Below are 22,700 nucleotides of genomic sequence, written 5' to 3' on the forward strand. Positions count from 1 at the left end.
AGTCTGATTATCTTGTTCCACTGATTATAGTAGAAAAATATTGGAAGCAACGTGAATAGCCAACAGCAGAAGGATGCTTAACTAGTGATGGTCCACCTACACCAGCCCCACCCAATGGAACTTTCTGCCATGATGGAAACATGTCCACTAGTCACATGTTTCTACTAAACTTTTTTTTTTTTAATTTTGGCCTCGCCACACAGCTTGCCAGACCTTAGTTCCCCGACCAGGGATTGAACCCAGGCCACAGCAATGAAAGGGCCGAATCCTAACCGCCAGACCACCAGGGAATTCCCCCATTACTAGACTCTTAACATGTGGCCAGTGCAATGGGTGAACACATTTTATTTAATTTTAATTAACTTAAATGTAAATAGCCATGTGTGGTTAGCTTCCTGGAATCGAGCTATGAACTTCTAACAACTTGGCCTTGTCTTTCTTTTATCCACACTAATGAATCATCCCTGAGACTTCCCTGAAGCCGTTCATCCTGCCGCTCCTAAACGTGAGACACGACAGACCATTCTTGAGGCCCTGGGCTTGCTGTGATGGCTCTACTACCCAGCCCAGCAAGAAGATAAAAGGCTTCTTCTTGGAATCAGAGCCTGAATCAGACGCTTTGGGTTCCAAGCACCGAGAGCTGCGGTCAGAGCAATAAAACAGAAAAAACCCCAATCTTCGTGGTGCTTCCACGGGGACCTGAGAGCATAGTGGTAAAGGCCGTGGAGCAGGGTAATCCCACTCTTGGATATATAACCGGAAAAAACAAAAACACTAATTCAAAAAGATACATGCACCCCAGTGTTCCTAGCAGCCTTGTTTCCAACGGCCAAGATATGGAAGCAACCTGAGTGTCCATCGACAGATGAATGGATAAAGAAGATGTGGTACATATATATACAATGGAATATTACTCAGCCATGAAAAAAGAACAAAATGTTGCCATTTGCAGCAACATGGATGGACTTGGAAGTCATTACGCTAAGTGAAATAAGTCAGATAGAAAAAGGCAAATACTGTATGATATCACTTAAATGTGGAATCTAAAAAATACAACAAACTAGTGAATATCATAAAAAAGAAGCCCACTCACAGATACAGAGAACAAACTAGTGGTTACCAGTAGGGAGGGGAGGGATGGGGCAATTTAGGAGTGAGGGAGTGGGAGGTACAAACTATTGGGTGTAAGGTAGGCTCAAGGATGTACTGTACAATGCAGGGAATAGAGCCAACACTTTGTAATAACTGTAAATGGGAAGTAACCTTTAAAATTGTATTAAAAAATTAAAAATACAAAAAAATAAATAAAAATCTATGCAAATATATATTCTATAACATTAAAAAAAAAAAAAGAGTGTGGAACTGGGGCCAGACTGCCTGGTGCCCTCCCTGTACCTCAGCTTCTACATCAATAAAATCTGGACGTTCACCGTGCCTTGGTCTCAGAGTCGTTAAGAAGTTTCGGACTGGGACTTCCCTGGCGGTCCAGTGGTTAAGACACTGAGCTTCCAGTGCAAGGGGCACAGGTTCGATCCCTGGTCGGGAACTAAGATCCCACAGGCCAGACAGAGCAGCCCAAAAAAATTAAAAAAATAAAAGGACAACGAAGAATTTTCGGATTGGAGTGCCATGCATGATGAGGACTGAGTTATCAGTATGCTAACAGGTAGGGGAACTAACAGTAGACAAATATCCAACCAGTCAGAAAATTCCAGATACTGAGAAGCGCTATGAAGGACCTAGGAGTGGATCATGGGATGAGACTAGTTGAAAGCCAGTGGACTAGTTTAAAATGGTGGTCATGGAAAGGAGGTTGGAGTTGAGACCTGAGAGAGGAGGTGGGTCCTCTGATGGGAAGATCCAGGGGAGGGCATTCCAGGCAGAGCTGAGTGCAAAGGCCCTGAAGCAGGAAAAGCCTCGGGCTGTTTCTAAGCCATAAAGAAAACTGTGCAGCTAAGGGAGAATGAATAGGGGCAGAAGAGCAGCAATGAGGCCGAGAGATAGGACTGCTGGTCTTTGGGGATTTTTACGCAGGGGAGGGCTTCTTGTTTTCAATAACTAACTGGGATGGGAAACCAGCAAGCAGGAAGACCTGGACACGAGGGCCGGCGGTCCATGTGCTGACACACTGTCACCTTCTGGGGGTCCCCTGGGCCTCATCCCCCTCCCCATGCCCTTCACATCCTCCTGATGGTTGTATTTGCCCAAAGAGTGAGTCCAAAATGAGGAATGAGGAACATAGGCTCAAGCCATCAACTTTCTGGAACTCTGCACATCCCACACTATTTGGAGGAGGGTGGGTCATCCAGGGCCCAAGTGGGAGCAGAGACCAGTTCGGGGGTTAAGATGAAAGAAATGGGTGCCTCGGATCAGGGTGTTGGCCTGGAGAAAGAGCCACAAGAGTCTGGCTATGTTTTAGAGGCTGAGTGGATGGGATTTGCTGATGAATTGGACTGGATGGATGAAAGAGAGGTTGAGACTTTGGCTGGAACAGGAAGACACAGAGGAGATATTAGCTGAGACAGAAAGACGAAGGGACAGACAGGTGGAGTGCAAATTGGGAGACAATAAATGTGTTCTATTATATATATTTTTCAAAACGGCACACACATATGAGGAAACAATCAGACGAATCCAGAACGGGAGACATTAGTTAAATCGGCTGGCCTGGTTCTTCAGTCAGTGTCCTAGGAAATACAAAAGACATAGGGTTGTTCTAGATTAAGAGAAAGAGAGGGTGTGGGGAATTCCCTGGCCGTCTAGTGGTTAGGACTCTGCCTCTCACTGCTGAGGTCCTGGGTTCAATCCCTGGTCAGGGAACTAAGATCCCACAGGCCACGCTGAACAGCCAAAGAAAAAGAGAGACAGAGGAGAGGTGTTGTGTGAAGAGAGAGAAGGTTAGCTCTCCCCTGGACTAGGATAGAAGAGGCCCTCAGGCCTGACAACACAGATATGGTTAAAGTACAGCCACCTACCCACGGTTTCTCAAAGTTGTGTGCCTGAGGTACACTGGTGGGGAATTCAGTGCCACATCTGCCATGACCCCTGAGATCTGCCCCGTAGGTCTGTCTCCAAAAAAGGTTGGTGATGACATTACCAAGGCAACCAGTGACTGGAAGCGTCTGAGGATGACAGTGAAACTGACCATTCAGAACCAACAGGCTCAGACTGAGGTGGTATGTTTTGCCTCTGCACTGATCATCAAAGTCCTCAAGGAACGGCCAAGAGACGGAAAGCAGCAGAAAAACATTAAGCACAGTGGGAGTATCACTTTGATGGGACTGTCAACATTGCTCGACAGATGCAGCACCAGTCTTTGGTGAGAGAATTCTCTTGGAACCATCAAGAGACCCTGAGCACTGCCCAGTCTGTGCTGATGGCCACCACCATCACGACATGAAAGATGACATCAACAGTGGTGCCAGGCAATGCCCAGTTAGTTAAAAACTAGAAAGGGAAGTGTTTCAATAAAGGAGCACATAAATAATCATTTCACATCCAAACCAAAAAAAAAGAGAGAGAAACATAAAGGAGATATAATAACCAATGCAAAGCATGAATCTTTACTGGATCCTGGATCAAAAAATAAATCAGCTATACTGACATTCTTGGGATGATTTATTCCAAAAACGTTCAAAATTCTCTTTTGGCAGGGAAACATTTGAAAAAAAAATGTCTAATCTGTTTTCAATTTTCTTTTTAAATGAAAGAAAAGAACAGGGCCATTTTAAGACCCATGTAGGCTCTAGACATTTTTACTTTGGATGCCACGGCCAAATATAAAGCATTTCATATTCTATTTTGCATTAAAAAGTACCCCCATTTAATACAAGTCCCTATGTCAGCACTGAAGTCTGTGCCAGTTTATGTGTTACCTTCTGAAGATTCTAAAATATTTAAATTCAATCTTATAATTTTCATATATTGGATACAATGTGTTTTTTACAGTCTCGAGCATTTGGACGGGGGCCTTTGAAAACTCTCATGAAGCCCATCAGGTTGGACTATGCCAGGGGAATGACCAACAGGGAGGGGGCAGGGAGTTGTGACCCAGCATCTGTGTGGGCCAGTGTGGAGGAGTCAGCATTTCCTTTAAAGCCCATATGACCGGTCTGTTCTGCATTGTGTGTGACCGCCTCTAGGAAGTCCACTTACCAGTTTCCCTTCCCTGGTATTTTTGGGGGTTTCTGAGGAATGCTTACACTTTCCACAAATCTGTGCTGATAGCCCCTTGCTGCTCAGCCAGCCTCCTGCCTCAGGAAATTCTGCCAGTGACCTCTTGCCATCCTATACACGCCTTCTCTGGGCTGCAATATAACCTCTCTGTGCTGTCCCAGGAACCCAGCTCTTTCCTTACTGCAGCCAAGGCTATAGACTTGTTTTTATTAAAGTCAGACATAGGGGAAAGGTGGTATTTTAGAAAGAGGGAGCAGCTGGAGTGAAACAAGGACGTAGAAAATGTCAGGGAGCATATGGGGAAAAAGAAAGTGGTCAGCAGATAAGAGAATGAGGGAGAAGGGCATTGTGAGGGGTTAGATCTGATGAGATACTGTAAGAAACAGAGAATCTACGTTGAATAATAGCTACGTTAGATGCTATGGAGGAGTCATTCCAGCTGGAATGGAAAAGGAGATGGCTTGGGGCTTCCCTGGTGTTACAGCGGTTAAGAATCCACCTGCCAATGCAATTGAACCAGGGATGAGTTCCATCCCTGGTCCGGGAAGATCCCACATGGCGCGGAGCAACTAAGCCCGTGCGTCACAACTACTGAAGCCCGTGCGCCTACAGCCTGTGCTCCACAACAAGAGAAGCCACGCAATGAGAAGCCTGCGCACCTCAATGAAGAGTAGCCCTGCTCTCAGCAACGAGAGAAAAACCTGCATGCAGCAACGAAGTCCCAACGCAGCCAAAAAATAATTTTTTTAAAAAATGGAGATGGCTTCAGGACCGGCAGAAACAGGATAAAGTAAAAGGCATTTGGGAGGACAGTAAATTAACTTTTACCAATGAGTAAACAACCCACTGTGAGAAAGAAGTAAAAGCACAAATTGCCTAGTCAGCCACACCGCTTGGGGGCGCTGCAGGCTTCATGACTAAACCAAAGTCTGTTCCAGTAGCTCCCTCTTCCGGCAGAGATATCACTGCACACTAAGGCTGACATCCTTGAGTCAACAAGCGCTTGCCAATCTCTAAACAGCATATCTCTCTGAGGACCGTATTTATAATAATTTGACGAGGACTTCGTTGTGCTTTCAGACGAAACATAGAAAGGAACACTAAACAAATGAGCCACGCATTTTTCTTCTGGTTTATTCAAGATTCACACAATCACATCTATGTAAATGAATCCTTACGTAGTATTAACTCACGTGTGAAACCAAACTTTGGGGTGCTTTAAGATCATTCAACGAAACTGAGCAAGTCGAGCATCTCTGTTCTTCAGCCTCAGAATCCCTTGATGATAGAAACGCTTCTCGTTCATCACTATATCACTATTTTTCCTGTCATGCTTGTATTTGTTGGGTGAAGGGTCCTGTAAATGTTCACTAGGGATTGTGTTGCTCTCGGGGTCTTTATTCTTGAGAACATTACATGAAAGGTATTTTTCCTTTATAATGAAAGGATATTAGAACTCTGTCAAAACTATAAAAGACATAAAGTGAAAAAGCATGGTGCAGGACAGACTGCAAGCCAGTATGCTACCTTTTGCATAAAGGGGAATTAATTATTAGTAGTCGCTTGTACATGCATAGAGAAACTCTGAAAGCACATACTAGGGGAGGTGGAGAACCAAGTGGCTGGGAGACAAAATTGAAAACTTTTCATTATATACTGTTTTAAACTTTTTATATGTCTGAAACACATGAACGTGTTATCTACTCAAAAAGATAAAAGTAGGAAAATACGAGACAGGAACAAATACAGTAATCATTATTTATAAAAATGTTTTAAGGCTGATTTTTTAAATTATCCCCAAGAGCCTTATTAAATAGAAATCTTGTATTTTTATGCTATCCTTTCAAAATATTAGTATATGACAGATATGTGTATAAGGATGTACTTTACAGCAGGATTGTAACAGCAAAAACCTAGAATCAAATGTTGGTGGACAAGTTAAATTAAGTCACAGATCATCTATACAATGAAGTACTAGCTGGAGTATTAAAAATGATGGAGATCCTGATATGCTGGCATGGAAAGATGTCCATAATTACCTAGTTTAAAAAAAAAAAAAGCTGAGAAACACTATGCTGTGAATGGTCCTATTTGTATTTATGGATACATCTCTATGTATTTACTACACAGGAGGAAAGCCCAAAGGAATACCAAACTTTAAAATTAGTTATCACTAGGAAGGAATATGGTTAGTTAACTACTTAGGAACTTTGGGCTACCTTTGACTTTATAAAACAATGTATACATTGTAATTAGATACAGTAAAAGGCAAATATACTCATTTTCCTGGGAGTAAGCTTATGTGTAACTTTCACTTCCTTTATCATGATTTTAATGTTTGTACTATCTTATGCATATTTTAATATTTAATATATTTACATATAGTTTGTACCATCACTGATTTTACTGGTTTTAATTGTTTTTCAAATCTTTTCTAGTGTTTACACCTGTAGTTAGCAATTTCTTTCATTAAACTTGACAGGAAGGAGCCACGTGTTCCTCAGCAAGTTCTCCATTGAGCATCCCCACCCCTAGGACACCCACACAGCTTTATGCTCTAATGCCAAGATCCTTCTAACTGCGTGTCGCACACATGGTTCCCCCCATGAGCTGACCCAGCCCCACATTCTGAAACATCACTAGCCACTGACCGCCTCACACTCGAAGACAAAGCATTCATCACTAACACCGCCCTAGGAAGCTTGCAAAGCCTGTCCTGCACGGCGGTCATTTTCAAGATGCTATTGACGTTTTACCCCTATGCTGTGACCACTTATTTTTAATGAGCAATAAAATTACACAAAAACTACTCACAGCGACTGGACGTGGTTACAGGTGCTGGTGGAGTTCCAGGGATTTCTGTAATGTTGCTTCTCGACCTGTATGTTCATTTGCATGGGTGAATCACGGAAATCCAGTGAACTATACATGCTCTGGTGTCAATGAAGTGAAAACTCACAATAAGAAACAGATTTGCCTAAGACAAACTTTTCAAATGGCATTTCCTAGTTGTGATGCCCTAAAGCGAGGACTTATGCCTGTTGACTTCAGGTATTTTAGGACTGGCAGTAATACAGAATTTCCTCTGCATCAGAAGTTACACATGCATACCCTAAAAGTGGGAGAGACGAAGGGAGAAGCTAGCGGGAGTGATGCTCTTTGGAGAACAATCCCTTATTTCGAGTCCTTCAAATAAGCCTCTGACTTCTGGGGTACCTACCAACCAGTGCGCCAGCTCCTTATATTAAATCAGCTTCCCTGCAACTTTCACCTTTGGCTCTAGTTATGACATACAAAGATACTTACCAGTAGCATCTGATTGGTAAGTCACTACTATAAAAGACCAAGAGCCAACGTCTTCACCCACCAATTTAGCTATATACAAATCTTTCACCTATTCACAGAAAATTAAGGAATCTTGACAACTTTATCTTAACAAAAATTATGACAATAGTTTTACTTCTCTAACTACTAACTCCTAAACTTTCTAGCATAACGCCTAATGAGACTTTAGTAAAAATTAAACTGCCACATCCTAGAGAACAAACTTACGGACACCAAGAGGGCAAAGTGGCAGCGGGTGGTGGTGTGATGAATTGGGAAATTGGGATTGACATATGTACACTAATATGTATACAATAGATAGTAAGAACCTGCTGTATAAAATTCAAAAAAACATTGCCACATCCTTTTTAAAAAACATCTGGTCAAATGACTTTCTATGTAGCTCAATGTGAATTTAAACAGAGCTATGTACTAAAACTGATTTTTCTGTAGGTTCCCTTCCACCACCCCGGCCCTCTAATAGCTCCTCCCTGCTGGTATTCCAGAAACTCTCCCACTCTCAGGGACCACACCCAAACTCAGTATTTTTAAAGTCAGTAGTTTACAAGTAAACCTACATCTAAGCGTCCACATGGCAAATTCTAACTTCAACCTCCAACTTGTCTGGGTTTTATTTATACTCACCCACTACAGTTCTATGTTAAGGCCACCTTTTACTGACACTGCTTACCTCTAGGTTACCACAGAATCATCTGGTAGACCAAAACTTTGATCCCTCACACCCCACCCCTAATTAAAAAGAATCTTCTGCAAACACTTATTAAAAAGAAATAAATTACACTATTTGAGAATGCCAACAATTTTATTGAAAGAAAAGTGCAATGAAACTTGTCGAAAGCTTAAAAGGGAGAACTTAGACACCTCCCCTCAAGCGCAGGACCAGGTGCAGAGTGGATTCTTTCTGGATGTTGTAGTCAGACAGGGTGCGCCCATCTTCCAGCTGTTTCCCAGCAAAGATCAACCTCTGCTGGTCTGGGGGGATGCCCTCCTTGTCCTGGATCTTCGCCTTGACGTTCTCGATGGTGTCACTGGGCTCCACCTCCAGGGTGATGGTCTTGCCAGTCAAGGTCTTCACGAAGATCTGCATACCACCCCTCAGACGGAGGACCAGGTGCAGGGTCGACTCTTTCTGGATGTTGTAATCAGAAAGAGTGCGGCCATCTTCCAGCTGTTTGCCTGCAAAGATCAGCCTCTGCTGGTCAGGGGGGATGCCTTCCTTATCCTGGATCTTCGCCTTCACGTTCTCGATGGTGTCACTGGGCTCCACCTCCAGGGTGATGGTCTTGCCGGTCAGGGTCTTCACGAAGATCTGCATACCACCCCTCAGACGGAGGACAAGGTGCAGGGTCGACTCTTTCTGGATGTTGTAATCAGAAAGAGTGCGCCCATCTTCCAGCTGTTTGCCTGCAAAGATCAGCCTCTGCTGGTCTGGGGGGATGCCTTCCTTATCCTGGATCTTGGCCTTCACGTTCTCGATGGTGTCACTGGGCTCCACCTCCAGGGTGATGGTCTTGCCGGTCAGGGTCTTCACGAAGATCTGCATACCACCCCTCAGACGGAGAACAAGGTGCAGGGTCGACTCTTTCTGGATGTTGTAATCAGAGAGAGTGCGGCCATCTTCCAGCTGTTTGCCTGCAAAGATCAGCCTCTGCTGGTCTGGGGGGATGCCTTCCTTATCCTGGATCTTGGCCTTCACGTTCTCGATGGTGTCACTGGGCTCCACCTCCAGGGTGATGGTCTTGCCGGTCAGGGTCTTCACGAAGATCTGCATACCCCCCCTCAGACGGAGGACCAGGTGCAGGGTCGACTCTTTCTGGATGTTGTAATCAGAGAGAGTGCGGCCATCTTCCAGCTGTTTGCCTGCAAAGATCAGCCTCTGCTGGTCTGGGGGGATGCCTTCCTTATCCTGGATCTTGGCCTTCACGTTCTCGATGGTGTCACTGGGCTCCACCTCCAGGGTGATGGTCTTGCCGGTCAGGGTCTTCACGAAGATCTGCATCCCACCTCTGAGGCGAAGGACCAGGTGCAGAGTGGACTCTTTCTGGATGTTGTAGTCAGACAGGGTGCGCCCATCTTCCAGCTGTTTCCCGGCAAAGATCAGCCTCTGCTGGTCTGGTGGGATGCCCTCTTTTTCTTGGATCTTCCCCTTGACGTTCTCGATGGTGTCACTGGGCTCCACCTCCAGGGTGATGGTCTTACCAGTCAAGGTCTTCACGAAGATCTGCATTGTCTGTTGCAACAAAAAAATTAACACAAAAAATAACCCCAGCGTTTAACAGGTAATTCAGAGGTCAACACATACCTAATGGTACGAAATTATACATCACTATATACTAACCAAATGACTAACCTGCCCAAAAACTCAAAAGCTTGACAAATAAGGTCAAAACCAACGTTTCACGCACTTAAGGAAGAAAAGCAGTCAATTCGCGGGCCTCACTTACCCTCCCCCCTCACTGGCTGGCTGCCCCCGCCAACACGGCAGCGACCACCCCAGGCCCAAAACCTGTGCCCCGAGACCAGAAAAACTCTCCCTCCGCACAGACCAGCAGGCGGCCCCACCCTCGATTATGAGCCCACGGAAGGGATGACGTCTCGGAACCGCGGTGGCGAGCGGGTCCCCTCCCCCACCGCGGGGGCAGGACGGCTCCGTGGCGTCGGCCGTTACTGTCCCCTTACTGGGACGGGAAACCGAGCTCTCGCTCGAGTCAAACCGTGACCTCATGTTCGCTTCCCTCACACGCCGCCCAACCCCGTTCCCCAAAAAGCTGGGCCCCGCCGCCACGGAGGCCTCCCGGGCCTCCCGCGTTTCCTTTTCAGCCGCAGTCCCCTCCCCCGCCCACCATCTTCTCTCTCCCACCTCACAGCCCGCTTCCGAGTCCGGCTTCTCCCACCGAGAGACGGGGAACGGACGCCATTTTGCCGCGTTCCTCCCTCTCAGGGCTGCCCTGCTGCTAGCCGGCCCCGGGTGACTAAAGGCCTCGGCTGCTCCCTCTGCCGCAGCGGGCAAGTCGACACCCCGCGCCCCCCGCGGCCGCGAGACCCCCGGGCCCCCTCCTTACCAAATGGTGGTGTCGGCAGCGAACGCAGAAAAACCGCAACTCCACTCCCAAACTTCACGAAGCTGCTTGCGCACCGCTCCCGCCGGCGCTGCCTTATATAGTTACAGGAGCGCCGCTCCGCTAGATCCTTCCGCAGAAACGCCGAGAAGGGACTACTTTTCGCAGCCCTCCTGCCCTCTGAAGAGAAACCCCAGACTCAACTAATTCCACTCATAAAATGCTCTCCTGTGAAGACTGGAGCTTTGGGGCCGAATCTGGCGCGGAGCGGGCCGCCGTCCCGAGAGGCCTGGCGGAGGGATCAGCGCGCTCGTGGAGCGCTGCGTCCGCGGACTTGCCCGGGGCTGGAATTGGGGGGAGGGAGAGTGGGGAGCGGGCGGCCTGAAAACCCGGCGTGGAGTCGCCCAGACGTCCGGAGCGGGCCGTCTCCACCGCCCGGCCTCGATGCCCCCTCCCCCCGGCCCGGACGGGACCCGCCGTGCGCGAGGCCCGCCCTAGGCGTACAGGGATCCGGCCGAGCGCGTCACACCGAGTCGGGGTCCCGCTCCCCCAGCGCACACCCCGCCCTGCCCCTACCCCCCGCGAGTAAAGAGGGGTGTTTATTGTGAGTCGTATTTAGATATGGGTAGTGTTTCTGTTGCCCTGAACTTCCCCCTCATCCTCAGCCCGCCGCGAGGCCTACTCTGGGAGCCCAGCCCCCGAACTTGCGGCGGCCGCGCCCATCCCCCACCGGGCGGGCACCTAGACAAGACGAATGACTCGACAAATCCCAGGGCCGCGGCCTCAAGCCCGCCTCAGACGGGTCGTCAGGCGCCTCAGGAATTCCTCAGAACACAGGAGTGAAAACTAAGTTTCCAAGGGAGAAATGCCTATGGCAGGTCTACACTGAATTTTGAAAAGAAAAGCAGAAATTCCACATAGCTGTGTAAAACTCTTTGCGCTGGACTTGAAAGCTGACAGAACTTTCCAGATTGTTCTTCAGCCTTCCTGGTTTGTGCTTGATTATCAACAGGGAGGCGTTGGAATTTGAATTCTGTTGACATTTAGTTGAGCTCAGAAATCAGAAATCAAACCTATTTAAGCCCGAGATTTTAAGAAGATACTTATTGAATCTAAGTTCTGTTTATTCCTGGGGAAAAAAAATTAATATCCCAAATATAAAATTTAATTCCCTAGGCAAATTCCCTTTGGGTAAAAGAAGAGAAAAAGATCGTCAGTTAGATCTTTTTCCTTTTTTTATGACAATCTATTTTATGATCTCTATGTCCTTTCACCAGCAGATTTTTCAAGTATTTTGAAATATACGAACATGATGCCAACAGATTTTTTTGAAGTTTACAGTGGAAAATCTTCCTCATGCCTTCAATTCCCCAGCCACCGTTCTTTCTGGACTCTTCTAGAAATATTCCCTAATTGTACAAATGAGGGGAGGGTGTTTTTAATTTTTACCCTTAAAGCCTTCAAAAATATATAGAGAGAAAAAGGGGCAACTGACTAAAAAATGTTCTGCCGTTAGGAAAAGACTACATTCGTGCTTGAAATTATGAACATTATATTATTTAAACATTATACTTAAAACGTGAATCAGAACAAAACTGCTATATATTTTCTTTGGTAACCAGGGTATGCACTTATGAAAAAGGTCTGAGCAATTTCAAAATAGACTTTAACCTCTATCATTTTTAACATTTTTCAGAATGAATTTATTACTGGGAAATTAGAATGAATAAGAAAAATAAAATGTCATTTTTCAGGTTAGCAGGAGACCCCAGTTGACAGGGACAGAGTAAAGAGACAAAGTTGGTGATTAAACATTATAGTTAATCCCACTAGGGGATTGTAAGTAGAGAAAAAAGTATGTAAGTTAAGGGGTCTTTCGCTCAAGAAAGCAGGTTTACTTAACCACAGAACCAGCAGGCTTGCTTAACAAAAAACCCATGCAACAGAAGCATGAGACATGCCCCGAAACAAACAACGGTGGAAGGAGACCCATATCGTGCCCAGTGAGCTCAGTAACTTAATGATCCCTAGGACATGCTCCTCTGGGCATACTAAAAACAAACATATAAGGAGAGGGTGACATTATACTGAAACCTGAGATGATTTACCATTTTTAATATATGTTACCACCTTTTTGCTCATTTCCACTGTGCCATGACAGTCCTGACTTGACTATGGAGGGACAAGAAAACTCCCCTGCCTGACATGGCGGAGGAACTGATGATGGAAGCTTAACATCTACTCAAGAATGAGGAAGAAGGTGGTCTTTTCCCCCTCCCCATTTTTTGTCGGATTCTAAAACTGTAGCCCACTAAGTTCTCGAGGTGCAGCCCCCTCTCGCCCACCCACTTGGAAGCCTCACAAGCGTCCTAGTCTAATAAATCCCTCCTTAGCTATCACTTTGCCTCTCGCTGAATTCTTTCTGAGCTGAGACATAAAGAACTGGAGCTCCTCGGAGCCTCCCACCCCCGCGAGACGCATTTCTGCCGTTTCACAGTGACTTCCAGTACAGACTTCCATGAACGTTATTTCTAAATTTTTGGAAAGGGAGTTTAAAGGAACAGAACATCAAGGCTCTTTATAAAGTTTTTTTCTCCCTAAATTTCAGAAAGAAGTTTTTAGAGGAACAAAAAGCTGAGACACGTTCTCAGGTGACCAGACCTGGCTTCAAACCACACCCTGTTTGCTTTGGGCTGTTCCTTTCCTGCAAACCTTGTGATGCCTGTTGTTTAAAGGCTGAGTCACGAGTTTTGTGACATAGTTTTTTTCATGGTCCAAAAGGTACAGAGAAAAACAGGCCTGATTTCAGAGGCAAGGGAGGGAAAGAAGGAGAAAGAGGGGGGAGAGGAGAGAGAAGAGAGGCTCAGAGGGTGGGGGAATGGGCCCGGGGTTATCTCCAAAGAGAGAACAACATTCTTACGAGCTGAGAACACTGTGTTGTCTCTAGCAGAAAAATTCTCTGCACCACCCCTGCGGTCCCTAACTTAAGTCTAACTGTGGGTTCGGTTGAAGCACAATAGAAATAAACATTTGTCCAAGGGCACTGAGGTGAGGGGGAGGGGAGGGAAAAATGACTGCCCCAAAGACAGGTGGCTGCTGTTTACCTCGAGCAGTGGTTCTCAACCACGAGTGATTTGGCCCATCGGTGGACATCTGGCCATGTCTGAAGACTTTTTTTTTTTTTTTTTTTGCCCCCTCTCCGCTCGCGGGATCTTAGTTCCCTGACCAGAGATTGAACCCAGGCCACAGCAGTGAAAGCACTGAGCCCTAACCACTGGACTGCCAGGGAATTCCCAGGAGACATTTGTGGTTGTCATACTGTGGTATTGGGGGTGAGGAATGCCACTAGCACCCAATGATAAAGGCCAGGGACGCTGCTAAACATCCTTCAGTGGACGGTCCCCCATAATACAGAATTACCCGGTCCCCAATGTCAGTAATCCATTGGGTTGATAAACCCTGCTGTACAGGGGATTTTTGTTGCTCTTGTTACAACTGCTTTTCTATTTGCTGAGAAGGGCTCCCGAAGTCTGAATGTCCCACTTGGATTCAGGAATCGGGTATCAAGTCGCGCTCCTAAAATCCCCGGACCTGGAATGCAATGTGCTAGAACGTGCTAGAAGCAGCTTGAGTCACTGGATCCATTTTCAGCTCCTTCATCCACTGACCCATCCTTTGCAGGCGCCCCAGAAGGGATTGCGTCAGAGCTGGCACCAATGGAAGCGTGACAGAGACCCAGCAACAAGGCGGGATTGGTGGGCAGGCGTGAGCACGTGATGAGCTGAGCTCACAAAGGGCCTGGGTGTTGGGCTGCAGGGAGTCGGACTGGTGCCTGTTTGTCCGCCTGCCTTTCCTCCTTCCCCCAAAGGATTCAGCTCCCCTGAAGGTCACACAACCTTGTATGGGACTTAACTCAGCATCATGAGAATGTTCGCACAACGACCAGCAAACATTTTCCTCCTAAGGGAAAGGGTGAAATCGGAGAGCTGGATGGGAAAGGTTTGCCTTGTGTTGTCATCAGTTACATAACCATAAAAGGAAGTCAAGGGAATCTGCGCCTTAGAGGGGGAAAAAAAGAAGAAGAAGCAGCCCTAGAGGCTCTGTTCCTTTTCCTGCTTACATTTGTGTATTTGCATTGTGTGGCAGAAAACAAACTGCTCCGGCTTCAAAAGAACCCATTTCATCCCCCCCAGTCAGAAAGTTCCAGTCCCCAATTTTGCCTAGTATAGGAACGTTAAGAAGTTAGTTAACTTATTGGGCCTTTGTTTTGTGTTTTAATTTGTTGCCTTTAAATTGTGGCAAAATACATACAGAACATATCATCTCAACCATTTTTTAGTGTACAGTTCAGCAGTGTTAAGTATATTGTAGGGGAGGAAAAATAATTTTCCTTTTACCCTTCTGAGTCCTTAGCTGAGATGCCTGTAATGAAAGACAGATTAACAAGAGAAACAAAACAAAACGAAGCACAATAATTTATTAACATGCACACGTCTTGAATATATGGGAGTTACCCCGGAGGGAAAATGTGTCACTCAAAGATGTGACTTTAGAATTTAGGCTTAAATACCATCTTAACAGGGAAAGTCCTCTTAAGGGAGAGTAAATGATTTTTACTGGGAGAATAGAAGAATGGATAGAGATATGATAGCTTGTGACACAGTTTGGTGTCAACTTTTAGTCTCTCCTGTGTCAAGAGCCAATCTTCCCTGGTTGCTGAAACTCCTGGGGAGGGGATCTAGGACCATGGAGTTCCTTTGGAACGATCTGTCTTTGGGCGGAGAAGGGGAGTTCAGTGAAAAGCCTTGCATTTGCTGTTTTTCAAGTGCTGGTAGCTCAAAATAACGTCAGGGGCAAGTTCTGCTACCTTTCAACTTTCACCCTGTTGTGCAGCCACCACCGCCATCCATCTCCACTTTTCATCTTGCAAGACTGAAACTCTGTACCCGTTAAACACTAACCCTTCACCCCCAGCCCTTGGCAACCATCATTCTTTCTGTTTCTATGAATTTGGCTAGTTTTTAAATTTTAGATATTAGACCAGGATCTAACCTGGGTCTCCCTGCAGTGGGAACGCGGAGGCTTAACCACTAGACCGCCGGGAAGTCGCAAGAACGTGACTACCTTTGGTACCTCATATAATGGATTTTGATTTTTTTCATTGTAAAATCAAATCTAATCATTGGAAAACATTTTTTTCAAAGATTTATGACATCTTTTCTAGAAAGCTCCATTTCTCAGCACACCTTGTTCTTTTTTCCTTATGGTGTTTTCCTTGTCATTGTGCTATTAGAAATATTTAAGCATAAGATACAAAGTAAAACAGAATCATATGATTCATTTCACTTGAGGCCTGATAACTTTAGAGATAACCTCAACGTTTTGTTCTCTTAAAACCTTGTTGACATTTAGGGAGAAATAACCTTCATGGAAGTTCATTACAAAGAGAAGCTGTCACCAGTACTCCACTCCCTAACTGGGAGTCATTTCATGATTTGTTTCATCTCAAAAAACGAAGGCTGTGCAGAGTCAGATCCCTCCAGATGAGATGTTTTTATGATTTAAAACATGAGGTCAAATCAAATGAGAGACAGGATTTGATGGACGAGGAATTCATTATTTCCGCAGACAAAGAACCAGCGAACCCAGAGTGCAACAGGACCCCTTCTTTTAATAAAATAGCTTTTATTTTTAATGATAAAGTACAGTGTATAAACATAGGTTTAAACAGTATGTGCGCCACAGCCATTCGTGCGTTCATACGTGGCCTGTCGCTGAGGAAGCGGGAAGCACGGTCCCGCCTGCCGTGTCTGCTGGTTTCCTTTTGGGTGGCTCCCTCCGAAAATGGCTTCATTTTCGGAGGGAGTCATTGAGAGCACAACTGAAGGGCAAGGGCCCGCACGGACGCTCAGACCTTTGAATGACGCCCGCGCTTGCCGTCTGATGGCCGGGAGTGAGTCGCCAGGCCTCCAGGCCTTTGACTGCAGTCACAATGCCAGGAAGCGTAGGGTACCTTCCCTAAATGATCATTCTCACTTTTTCCGTGGTTTCAGTCATCGTGTCAGGTTTTGCCTTTACATGTTTCTTGTAACTGCTTCTCTTTGCCTCTTCTAATAAAATTACATTTGGAGTGTTAGGGACTTCAAGAAGGGCAGATCCCACCTATTGTGAAAATCCCACTTCCAAGTAGTGACCGGAGGAGTAATACCCGTTATAATCACGTCCATGGTGTCTGTATGATGAACAGAGGCAGAAATTTGAGGGAAAATAAATAAATCAGGGACGGTACAGTGGAGATGCCGGGGATCGAACCCGGGGCCTCATACATGCAAAGCATGCGCTCTACCGCTGAGCTACATCCCCCTCCCCTTTCTTTTTGCTTTCTGAAATTCTCTGCTATAGTCTATTCTTTAAATTTTTTTTCCCTAAATTAAAATGTTGTATACCTAAATGGGTGTTAAAGTTTAAAGCAAACCAAAATCAATCATTTTCTGTTTCCCAACTAAACCCATCGTTCACAGCTCTGCAGCTGAAATTCCAGCTGATACCGGAGCCAAAGAGCAAAGGGAGACAGACCTATTCTTGAATGTTGCTCCTCACAGACAGAAGAGAAGGAACAGAAAATAAAAGGGTTTCTTTCCAATAAATAAGGACATTGCCTGCATCGCACCTCCACCCAGAAATCTCCGGTTTCCTGGTCTTTAAAACCATGCCAACCTTTGGTGACTGTGAGGTTTGCAGACCGTTTATTTTTCTTTTTATTTTTCTCCAACAAGAACTCTGACTATTGGGACTTCCCTGGTGGCTCAGTGGTTGAGAATCCAGCTGCCGATGCAGAGAACACGGGTTCGAGCCCTGGTCTGGGAAGATTCCCACATGCTGCAGAGCAACTAAGCCCATACGCCACAACTACTGAGCCTACGCTCTACAGCCCGTGAGCCACAACTACTGAGCCCACGAGCCACAACTACCGAGCCCCATGAGCCACAACTACTGAGCCTGTGCTCTAGAGCCCGTGAGCCACAACTGCTGAGCCTGTGAGCCACAACTACTGAGCCCGCGAGCCGCAACTACTGAAGCCTGTGCAACTGGAGCCCGTGCTCCGCCACAGGAGAAGCCACCGCAATAAGAAGCCCGCGCACCACAAGGAAGACCTAACTCAGACAAAAAAAAAAAAAAAGAGCTCTGAATGTCAACATGAACCCTCAGTGGAAAAGAATCTGAAAAAGAATATATACATATATACACTTCAATTAAAAAAGGTATATTCAAAAAAAAACAGCAAACTAAAAAAAACCAGATCCACCCCCACTAAAACGCTGAGGAAGGAAGGAATCTCCGTGAGATAGCTCACTGAAAAGAGCCATTCCTTAGCTGTCAATTAGCACCTCTTTTCCAGAGTGCTCCCCAAGGGGAGAGAAGTCACAATGCTATGGAGTGTCCCTCAAGTCATCAAGGTGCCACTCACTGGTTCGGTGAGAGACAAGGAGACACCGAAAACTGAGGCTACGCCTCTTTCCACCAGCATTTGAGATTTCCTGGCAAGAAATAGAGTCACTTTACTATGATGTGGAGAACGCACCCCAAAATACACTGCCACCTCAGTCTTTAACTAATCATCTCCCTTACAGCCTGCCCGTACCTGAAACCCCTCATAGTCAAGTCCCAAATGAGCTGGTGCCCGGGACACTGGACCCAGCAGCTGTGATTTCATTACCTCACCTCTCTGGGCCTCATCTGTGAAATGGAGATTTGAATAGTAACTTCCTCACAGGGTGGTTGTGACCACTGAATGAGTTACACAGAGAAGGGGTAGAACAGTGCCCAGTACGAGGCCCGTGCTCTGGAATGCCAGTTCCCATGATTAAAAATGCTGTTATTTTATGAACTCCAGCGAAGACCTACTACTTCTCATATTCACCCCGTGTGTGAACTGACGCTTTGCTGATACTATTTGGGTGAAACAGGAAAGAAGCAGGAGGGCGATGGGGTGAGCTGCGGAATGGGGCTCCGTTGAAAGCCATCCTCTCTCCTTATTGTTCTGGCTCCAGAGCCATGAGAGCAAGCGACCTTAGCCACAGAACGGAAGAAGGATGGCAACATAAGTGGTGGTATTTTGGACGCGGTTCGGGAGCGAGCTGAGGGCTTGTAGTCAGTTCAGCAGGTGCCCCTGATTGCTCCAAACAAACCCGATTATGTTTGCTTTCTGTGTAAAACTTAGAATCAAATCCATGCTCCTAACTCTGGCCTTTAAGGCCCTCGGTGATCTGGCCTCTGTTGACCCCCCATAACGTCCCTCCCTTACGCTCCTGCTCCTCTCTATGGGCACTCTAGCCACACCTGCCTCCTAGCTGTTCCTCAGGCGACCAGGCTGCTATGCACCTCAGGGCCTTTGCACTTGCCATTCCCGCTGTCTGGAAAGCTGTTCCCCAGATCTCCTCATGGTTGGCTTCTTTTCATTGGCGGGGTCCTCAGGAAGGCCTTCCTGGCCACCTCTCTAAAGGGACCTATGGGGCCGTCCCTGGCGGTCCAGTGGTTAAGACTCTGCCCTTCTACTGCAGGGGCTGAGGGTTTGATCCCTGGTCGGGGAAATAAGATCCTGCATGCTGCACGGTGTGGCCAAGACTTTTTTTTAATTTAAAAAAAAGTAAAAAAAAAAAAAAAAAAAAAAGAAGGGACCTGTGAATCCCATGCATTCGCTATCGCATCACTTCGATTTGTTTTTTCTCCATAGCATTTATCACTCTCAGAACCTGTTTTTATACAATTTGCTGATTGTCTGTGTCCATGCCTTGGTCCTAAGCTCAGTAGGGCAGAGCCTTGCCTGGTTTGTTTCCTGCTCTATCCCCTGAGCCTTGAACAGTGCCTGGCGCATAATAAATACTCAGTAAATATGTATGGAATTAATGTGAAAAAAAATAAATGAACAGACAAATAAATGAATGAAGACTAGGAGCCTGGGAAGGGTGATATAGGCATGTTCAGGAAGCTGAGTCTGCAACTGAAGTAAGACCAAAAAAACCGTCCAGTTTAGACTCACCCTACCTTCTGTCTCAAATCCATAGACATTTTCTGAGGGCCAACCTCTGGGCCAGCGCAAGACATAAGAAGACGAAATATTTGCTGCAAAAAAAAAATTTGCAGCCGAATGAGCATTTCCTGGCCTTAGGAGTTGACAGTTTTATTCTGGGAGATCATTATATAAATCAAACACTTGACAGCGGCGCTGTGGCATGCAGAAAGTGGAAAATTCCACTTCAACGTGAGAACTTTGCCTTTTTTCTTTCTTGTAACCGTGTGACGGGAGGACACTCGTCCGTGACTAAGACCAAGCGGATGATAGACAACCGCCGGTGCAAATCTCGCTTGCCTGCCGGGTTGATTCTTTCAAAGAATAAGGAATTTTTATGAAAGTTATTTGTTTGGAAGAGAAGTGAGAAAATGTACTACAGCTCGAAAAGAGGTCGCGCCTCCCCGTCGGGGAATCGAACCCCGGTCTCCCGCGTGACAGGCGGGGATACTCACCACTATACTAACGAGGACGAGCTCTGTAAGCCGCCTTTCGGCTCTCCTCTTAAAGGTACATTCAGCGTTCCCTAAATAGTCACATGTTCCAAAAGGTTAAATATTTCATCTTTTCCTACAAAACAAAAGAAGGGAAAATCCCACTTTATTTAATTCCATCTTAAAGAATACTTTTCCTCCCTGGTCCATGATTTAGCCGTGAGGGTTCAGAGAGCAAAAATTAATAAACAGCAAAAATTAACTAACAGACATCTAACAGAGGTTAAATGCCTATGAAGTGAAAGAAACGGAGTTAAGGAACTCTTGGTCTTGTCGGATCTTTCCAGTTGGGGAGTTGTAAAGAGGTTCCCATACCCTCTGGCTTCCCTTCGATACTGCTCGGAGATGTTTTAAACAAAGAAAATGAAACCCCTTTATTCACTTGAAAGAATCATTTTGTCTTTTTTGTTTTCCCCCGACACATGGGAAGAAAAACTAAGTTGCCGAAACCCGGGATCGAACCAGGGACCTTTAGATCTTCAGTCTAACGCTCTCCCAACTGAGCTATTTCGGCTACTGTTGCCGCTAACCTCCGCTTCTGGCCTCCTCGTCGTCTAATGGCCCTGGGTCCTCGATCTGGGGATCCGCTGCTGAGGAACCAGGGTCGGCGGGAACGCACGCCTGCCAGGCTCGCCCGTACCCGCCCCTTCTCGTCCTTCAAAGCCACCGCCTCCGAGAAGCCTTCCCTGATCACGCCTCCCTACGCGACCCCAGCCCTTTATTGTTTACTGTTAGCTTAGGTATTGTTTTCCTTGTCCATTATCTGTCCCCCCCGGCTAGAATGACAGACCCACGACGGGCAGGGAACTCATCAGCCTCTGTCACTGCTGTATCGCTTAAGGCCGACAACAGTGCCTGGCACCTAATAGGTGCTTAAAAATATTTGCTGAATTAAGGAAAGAACGAATCTTACCTGGCTCAGAGCTCCGCTTTCTCAGGCTCCCTTCTCTGTGCAACTGAACAAGGTCTCCCCTTGGGTGCAGCTCACCAAGCAGCCCAAGGCACGGCAGGGATGCGGACCACGCCAGGGCATGTGGGAGGCCGTATGGGCTTTCCTTGGGGCAGTGACTGAGATCCGGCCTCCAAGCATGGCCACCCCACCTGTGGCAACTGCTCAGCTTCAAGGCATGAGGAAATCAACAGGTCGGCATCCAGGTTGGCTCTCTCTGCTTCCCTGCCCTTTGGGAGATGGGTGGCTGGGGAGTGTTGTCTGGGACAGGATGAACAAGCGTGGACGTCCTTCATGATGTGAAGTCATTTAATAAGCGTTTGCTAAGCACCTAATGACCCTGTAACCCAGTCACAAATACAGTAACAAAATAGTTCGTCTTAATAGCAATGCTAAGAAGCAAAATAAATGGTAGTGATGGGATGGAACACCTGGGATGGGGCAGTAAGAGAAGGAGAGAGTGCTGAGAAGACTTGGAGAATGAAGAGCCCGCAGGGGGGAAGAGACTCTGGAACAGAGGCAACAGCTGATGCAAAGGCCCTGAGGCTGAAACAGAGTCCGGCTAGTTATATGAATGGAAAGAAAGTCAGCATGGAAGAGGTGAAGAGGGTGAGGGGACAGAAGATAGGAGGCGAGGACAAAGAGGTGGGCAGAGACCAGATCGTGCCGGCCTTGAAAGCCACGGTGAAGGGTTTGTACTTTCTCTTGTGTTGGAAAGCTGCTGGGGAGTGAGTGATATGATTTACCTCTTAAAGTCTCCCTTGACTGCTGTGTGGAGAATGGACAGGAGGGGCTCAAGTGGCAGCAAGGAGACCAGTGAGGTGCTGACAGCTCAAAAGAAACAGTACACCAAAACGGGATGTCCTAAATTCCTTCAGGAGCAATACAGCAGGGGACCCTACTGCTGCTTTTCACAAAAGCGTAGTAGTTCTTGAAAAACTAAGTGTACCAATGTGATAAAAATCGAGTAAGGAAGAAATGAAGGAAGGAAGGGAAGGAGAGCGAAAATAAAATAAAATAAAATTCAAACAGTCCAGAAAACTACCGAACCGAAAGGCAGAGTCACTCCCACCTTATCCCAGTCCTTCTCCCCGGAAGTAACCAGGGTCTAGACCAGACTGATTCATGTGACCTCGGACAAGTTACTGGATCCACGCTCTGTGCCTGCATTTCATCTGTCTGATGTGATAAAATAGCCCCTCCGAGGCTTATTGTGGGTGCACACCTGTAAAGCGCTTACGAATACTGCCTGGTGCATGATGGGAGCTAGTTCGCTCTAGTTGTTGCTGTGATCCGGTCATAAATACGAATATACTCACTATGTATATTTATTCTCACATAGAAGGGAGCCTATAGTGCTCGTGGCTGAGTATACAGCATCCTCCACTATCTTCTTGAGGAAATGGACATATTCCGAAAACCAAATTTACACGCTTCCACGCATATCTGTCTATCATAGTCGTATCATTTTAGAGAAGATGCCCCAAATATCTTGTGTGTGTGTTGGAATGAGTTAAAACGATCAGGCAGCCTCCCCGTCGGGGAATCGAACCCCGGTCTCCCGCGTGACAGGCGGGGATACTCACCACTATACTAACGAGGACGAG

The 22,700-nt window shown here is 46.4% G+C and overlaps 2 protein-coding genes, 1 long non-coding RNA gene, 4 other non-coding genes and 2 pseudogenes across 9 annotated transcripts in view; 2 read left to right on the top strand and 7 right to left on the bottom strand.

The window, feature by feature from the left end:
* The window catches only part of SCARB1 (scavenger receptor class B member 1), a 110,224-nt gene extending 102,053 nt beyond the window's left edge, over positions 1 to 8,171 (bottom strand). Inside the window, exon 1 of one of the 2 annotated variants that reach the window (XM_067701177.1) lies at positions 6,991 to 8,171. The gene's annotated coding sequence lies outside the window, so the exon portion shown is untranslated. Of the gene's footprint in view, positions 1 to 6,975 lie in introns of both variants that reach the window. The other variant, XM_067701176.1, reaches the window with a different exon arrangement.
* Positions 1,657 to 3,444, top strand: LOC137204071 (large ribosomal subunit protein uL11-like; annotated as a pseudogene).
* Positions 2,876 to 2,986, top strand: LOC137204226 (U6atac minor spliceosomal RNA; annotated as a pseudogene).
* A 133-nt stretch (positions 8,172 to 8,304) lies between the features above and the next one.
* Positions 8,305 to 10,834, bottom strand: UBC (ubiquitin C). Of its 2 annotated transcripts, none has more exons than XM_067701180.1 (2): positions 10,584 to 10,834; positions 8,305 to 9,751 (listed from the first exon to the last, which is right to left on the bottom strand). In XM_067701180.1, the coding sequence occupies exon 2, from the start codon at positions 9,746 to 9,748 to the stop codon at positions 8,375 to 8,377; it is 1,374 nt and encodes a 457-aa protein (XP_067557281.1). In that variant the 5' UTR covers positions 9,749 to 9,751; positions 10,584 to 10,834; the 3' UTR covers positions 8,305 to 8,374. The 2 variants fall into 2 exon arrangements, with proteins under 2 accessions (XP_067557281.1, XP_067557282.1); XM_067701181.1 differs by lacking the exon at positions 10,584 to 10,834 and adding an exon at positions 10,382 to 10,406.
* Positions 10,835 to 16,281: 5,447 nt separating this feature from the next.
* On the bottom strand, positions 16,282 to 21,802 carry LOC137203975 (uncharacterized). The gene is made up of 3 exons (XR_010933388.1): positions 21,058 to 21,802; positions 20,106 to 20,220; positions 16,282 to 16,812 (listed from the first exon to the last, which is right to left on the bottom strand). It is a non-coding gene; the product is annotated as an uncharacterized lncRNA (long non-coding RNA).
* Positions 16,872 to 16,943, bottom strand: TRNAA-UGC (transfer RNA alanine (anticodon UGC)). Its single transcript has one exon. It is a non-coding gene; the product is annotated as a tRNA-Ala (tRNA).
* Positions 20,051 to 20,122, bottom strand: TRNAD-GUC (transfer RNA aspartic acid (anticodon GUC)). Its single transcript has one exon. It is a non-coding gene; the product is annotated as a tRNA-Asp (tRNA).
* On the bottom strand, positions 20,586 to 20,658 carry TRNAF-GAA (transfer RNA phenylalanine (anticodon GAA)). Its single transcript has one exon. It is a non-coding gene; the product is annotated as a tRNA-Phe (tRNA).
* Positions 21,803 to 22,624: 822 nt separating the features above from the next.
* On the bottom strand, positions 22,625 to 22,696 carry TRNAD-GUC (transfer RNA aspartic acid (anticodon GUC)). Its single transcript has one exon. It is a non-coding gene; the product is annotated as a tRNA-Asp (tRNA).
* Between the last annotated feature and the right edge of the window lie 4 nt (positions 22,697 to 22,700).

The sequence above is a fragment of the Pseudorca crassidens genome, chromosome 12 (assembly GCF_039906515.1).
Source record: "Pseudorca crassidens isolate mPseCra1 chromosome 12, mPseCra1.hap1, whole genome shotgun sequence".
Classification (NCBI taxonomy): Eukaryota; Metazoa; Chordata; class Mammalia; order Artiodactyla; family Delphinidae; genus Pseudorca; species Pseudorca crassidens.

Bases quoted from the DNA above. Each gene is read 5' to 3' on its own strand.
- UBC (XM_067701180.1), bottom strand. From the start codon at position 9,748: ATGCAGATCTTCGTGAAGACCTTGACTGGTAAGACCATCACCCTGGAG.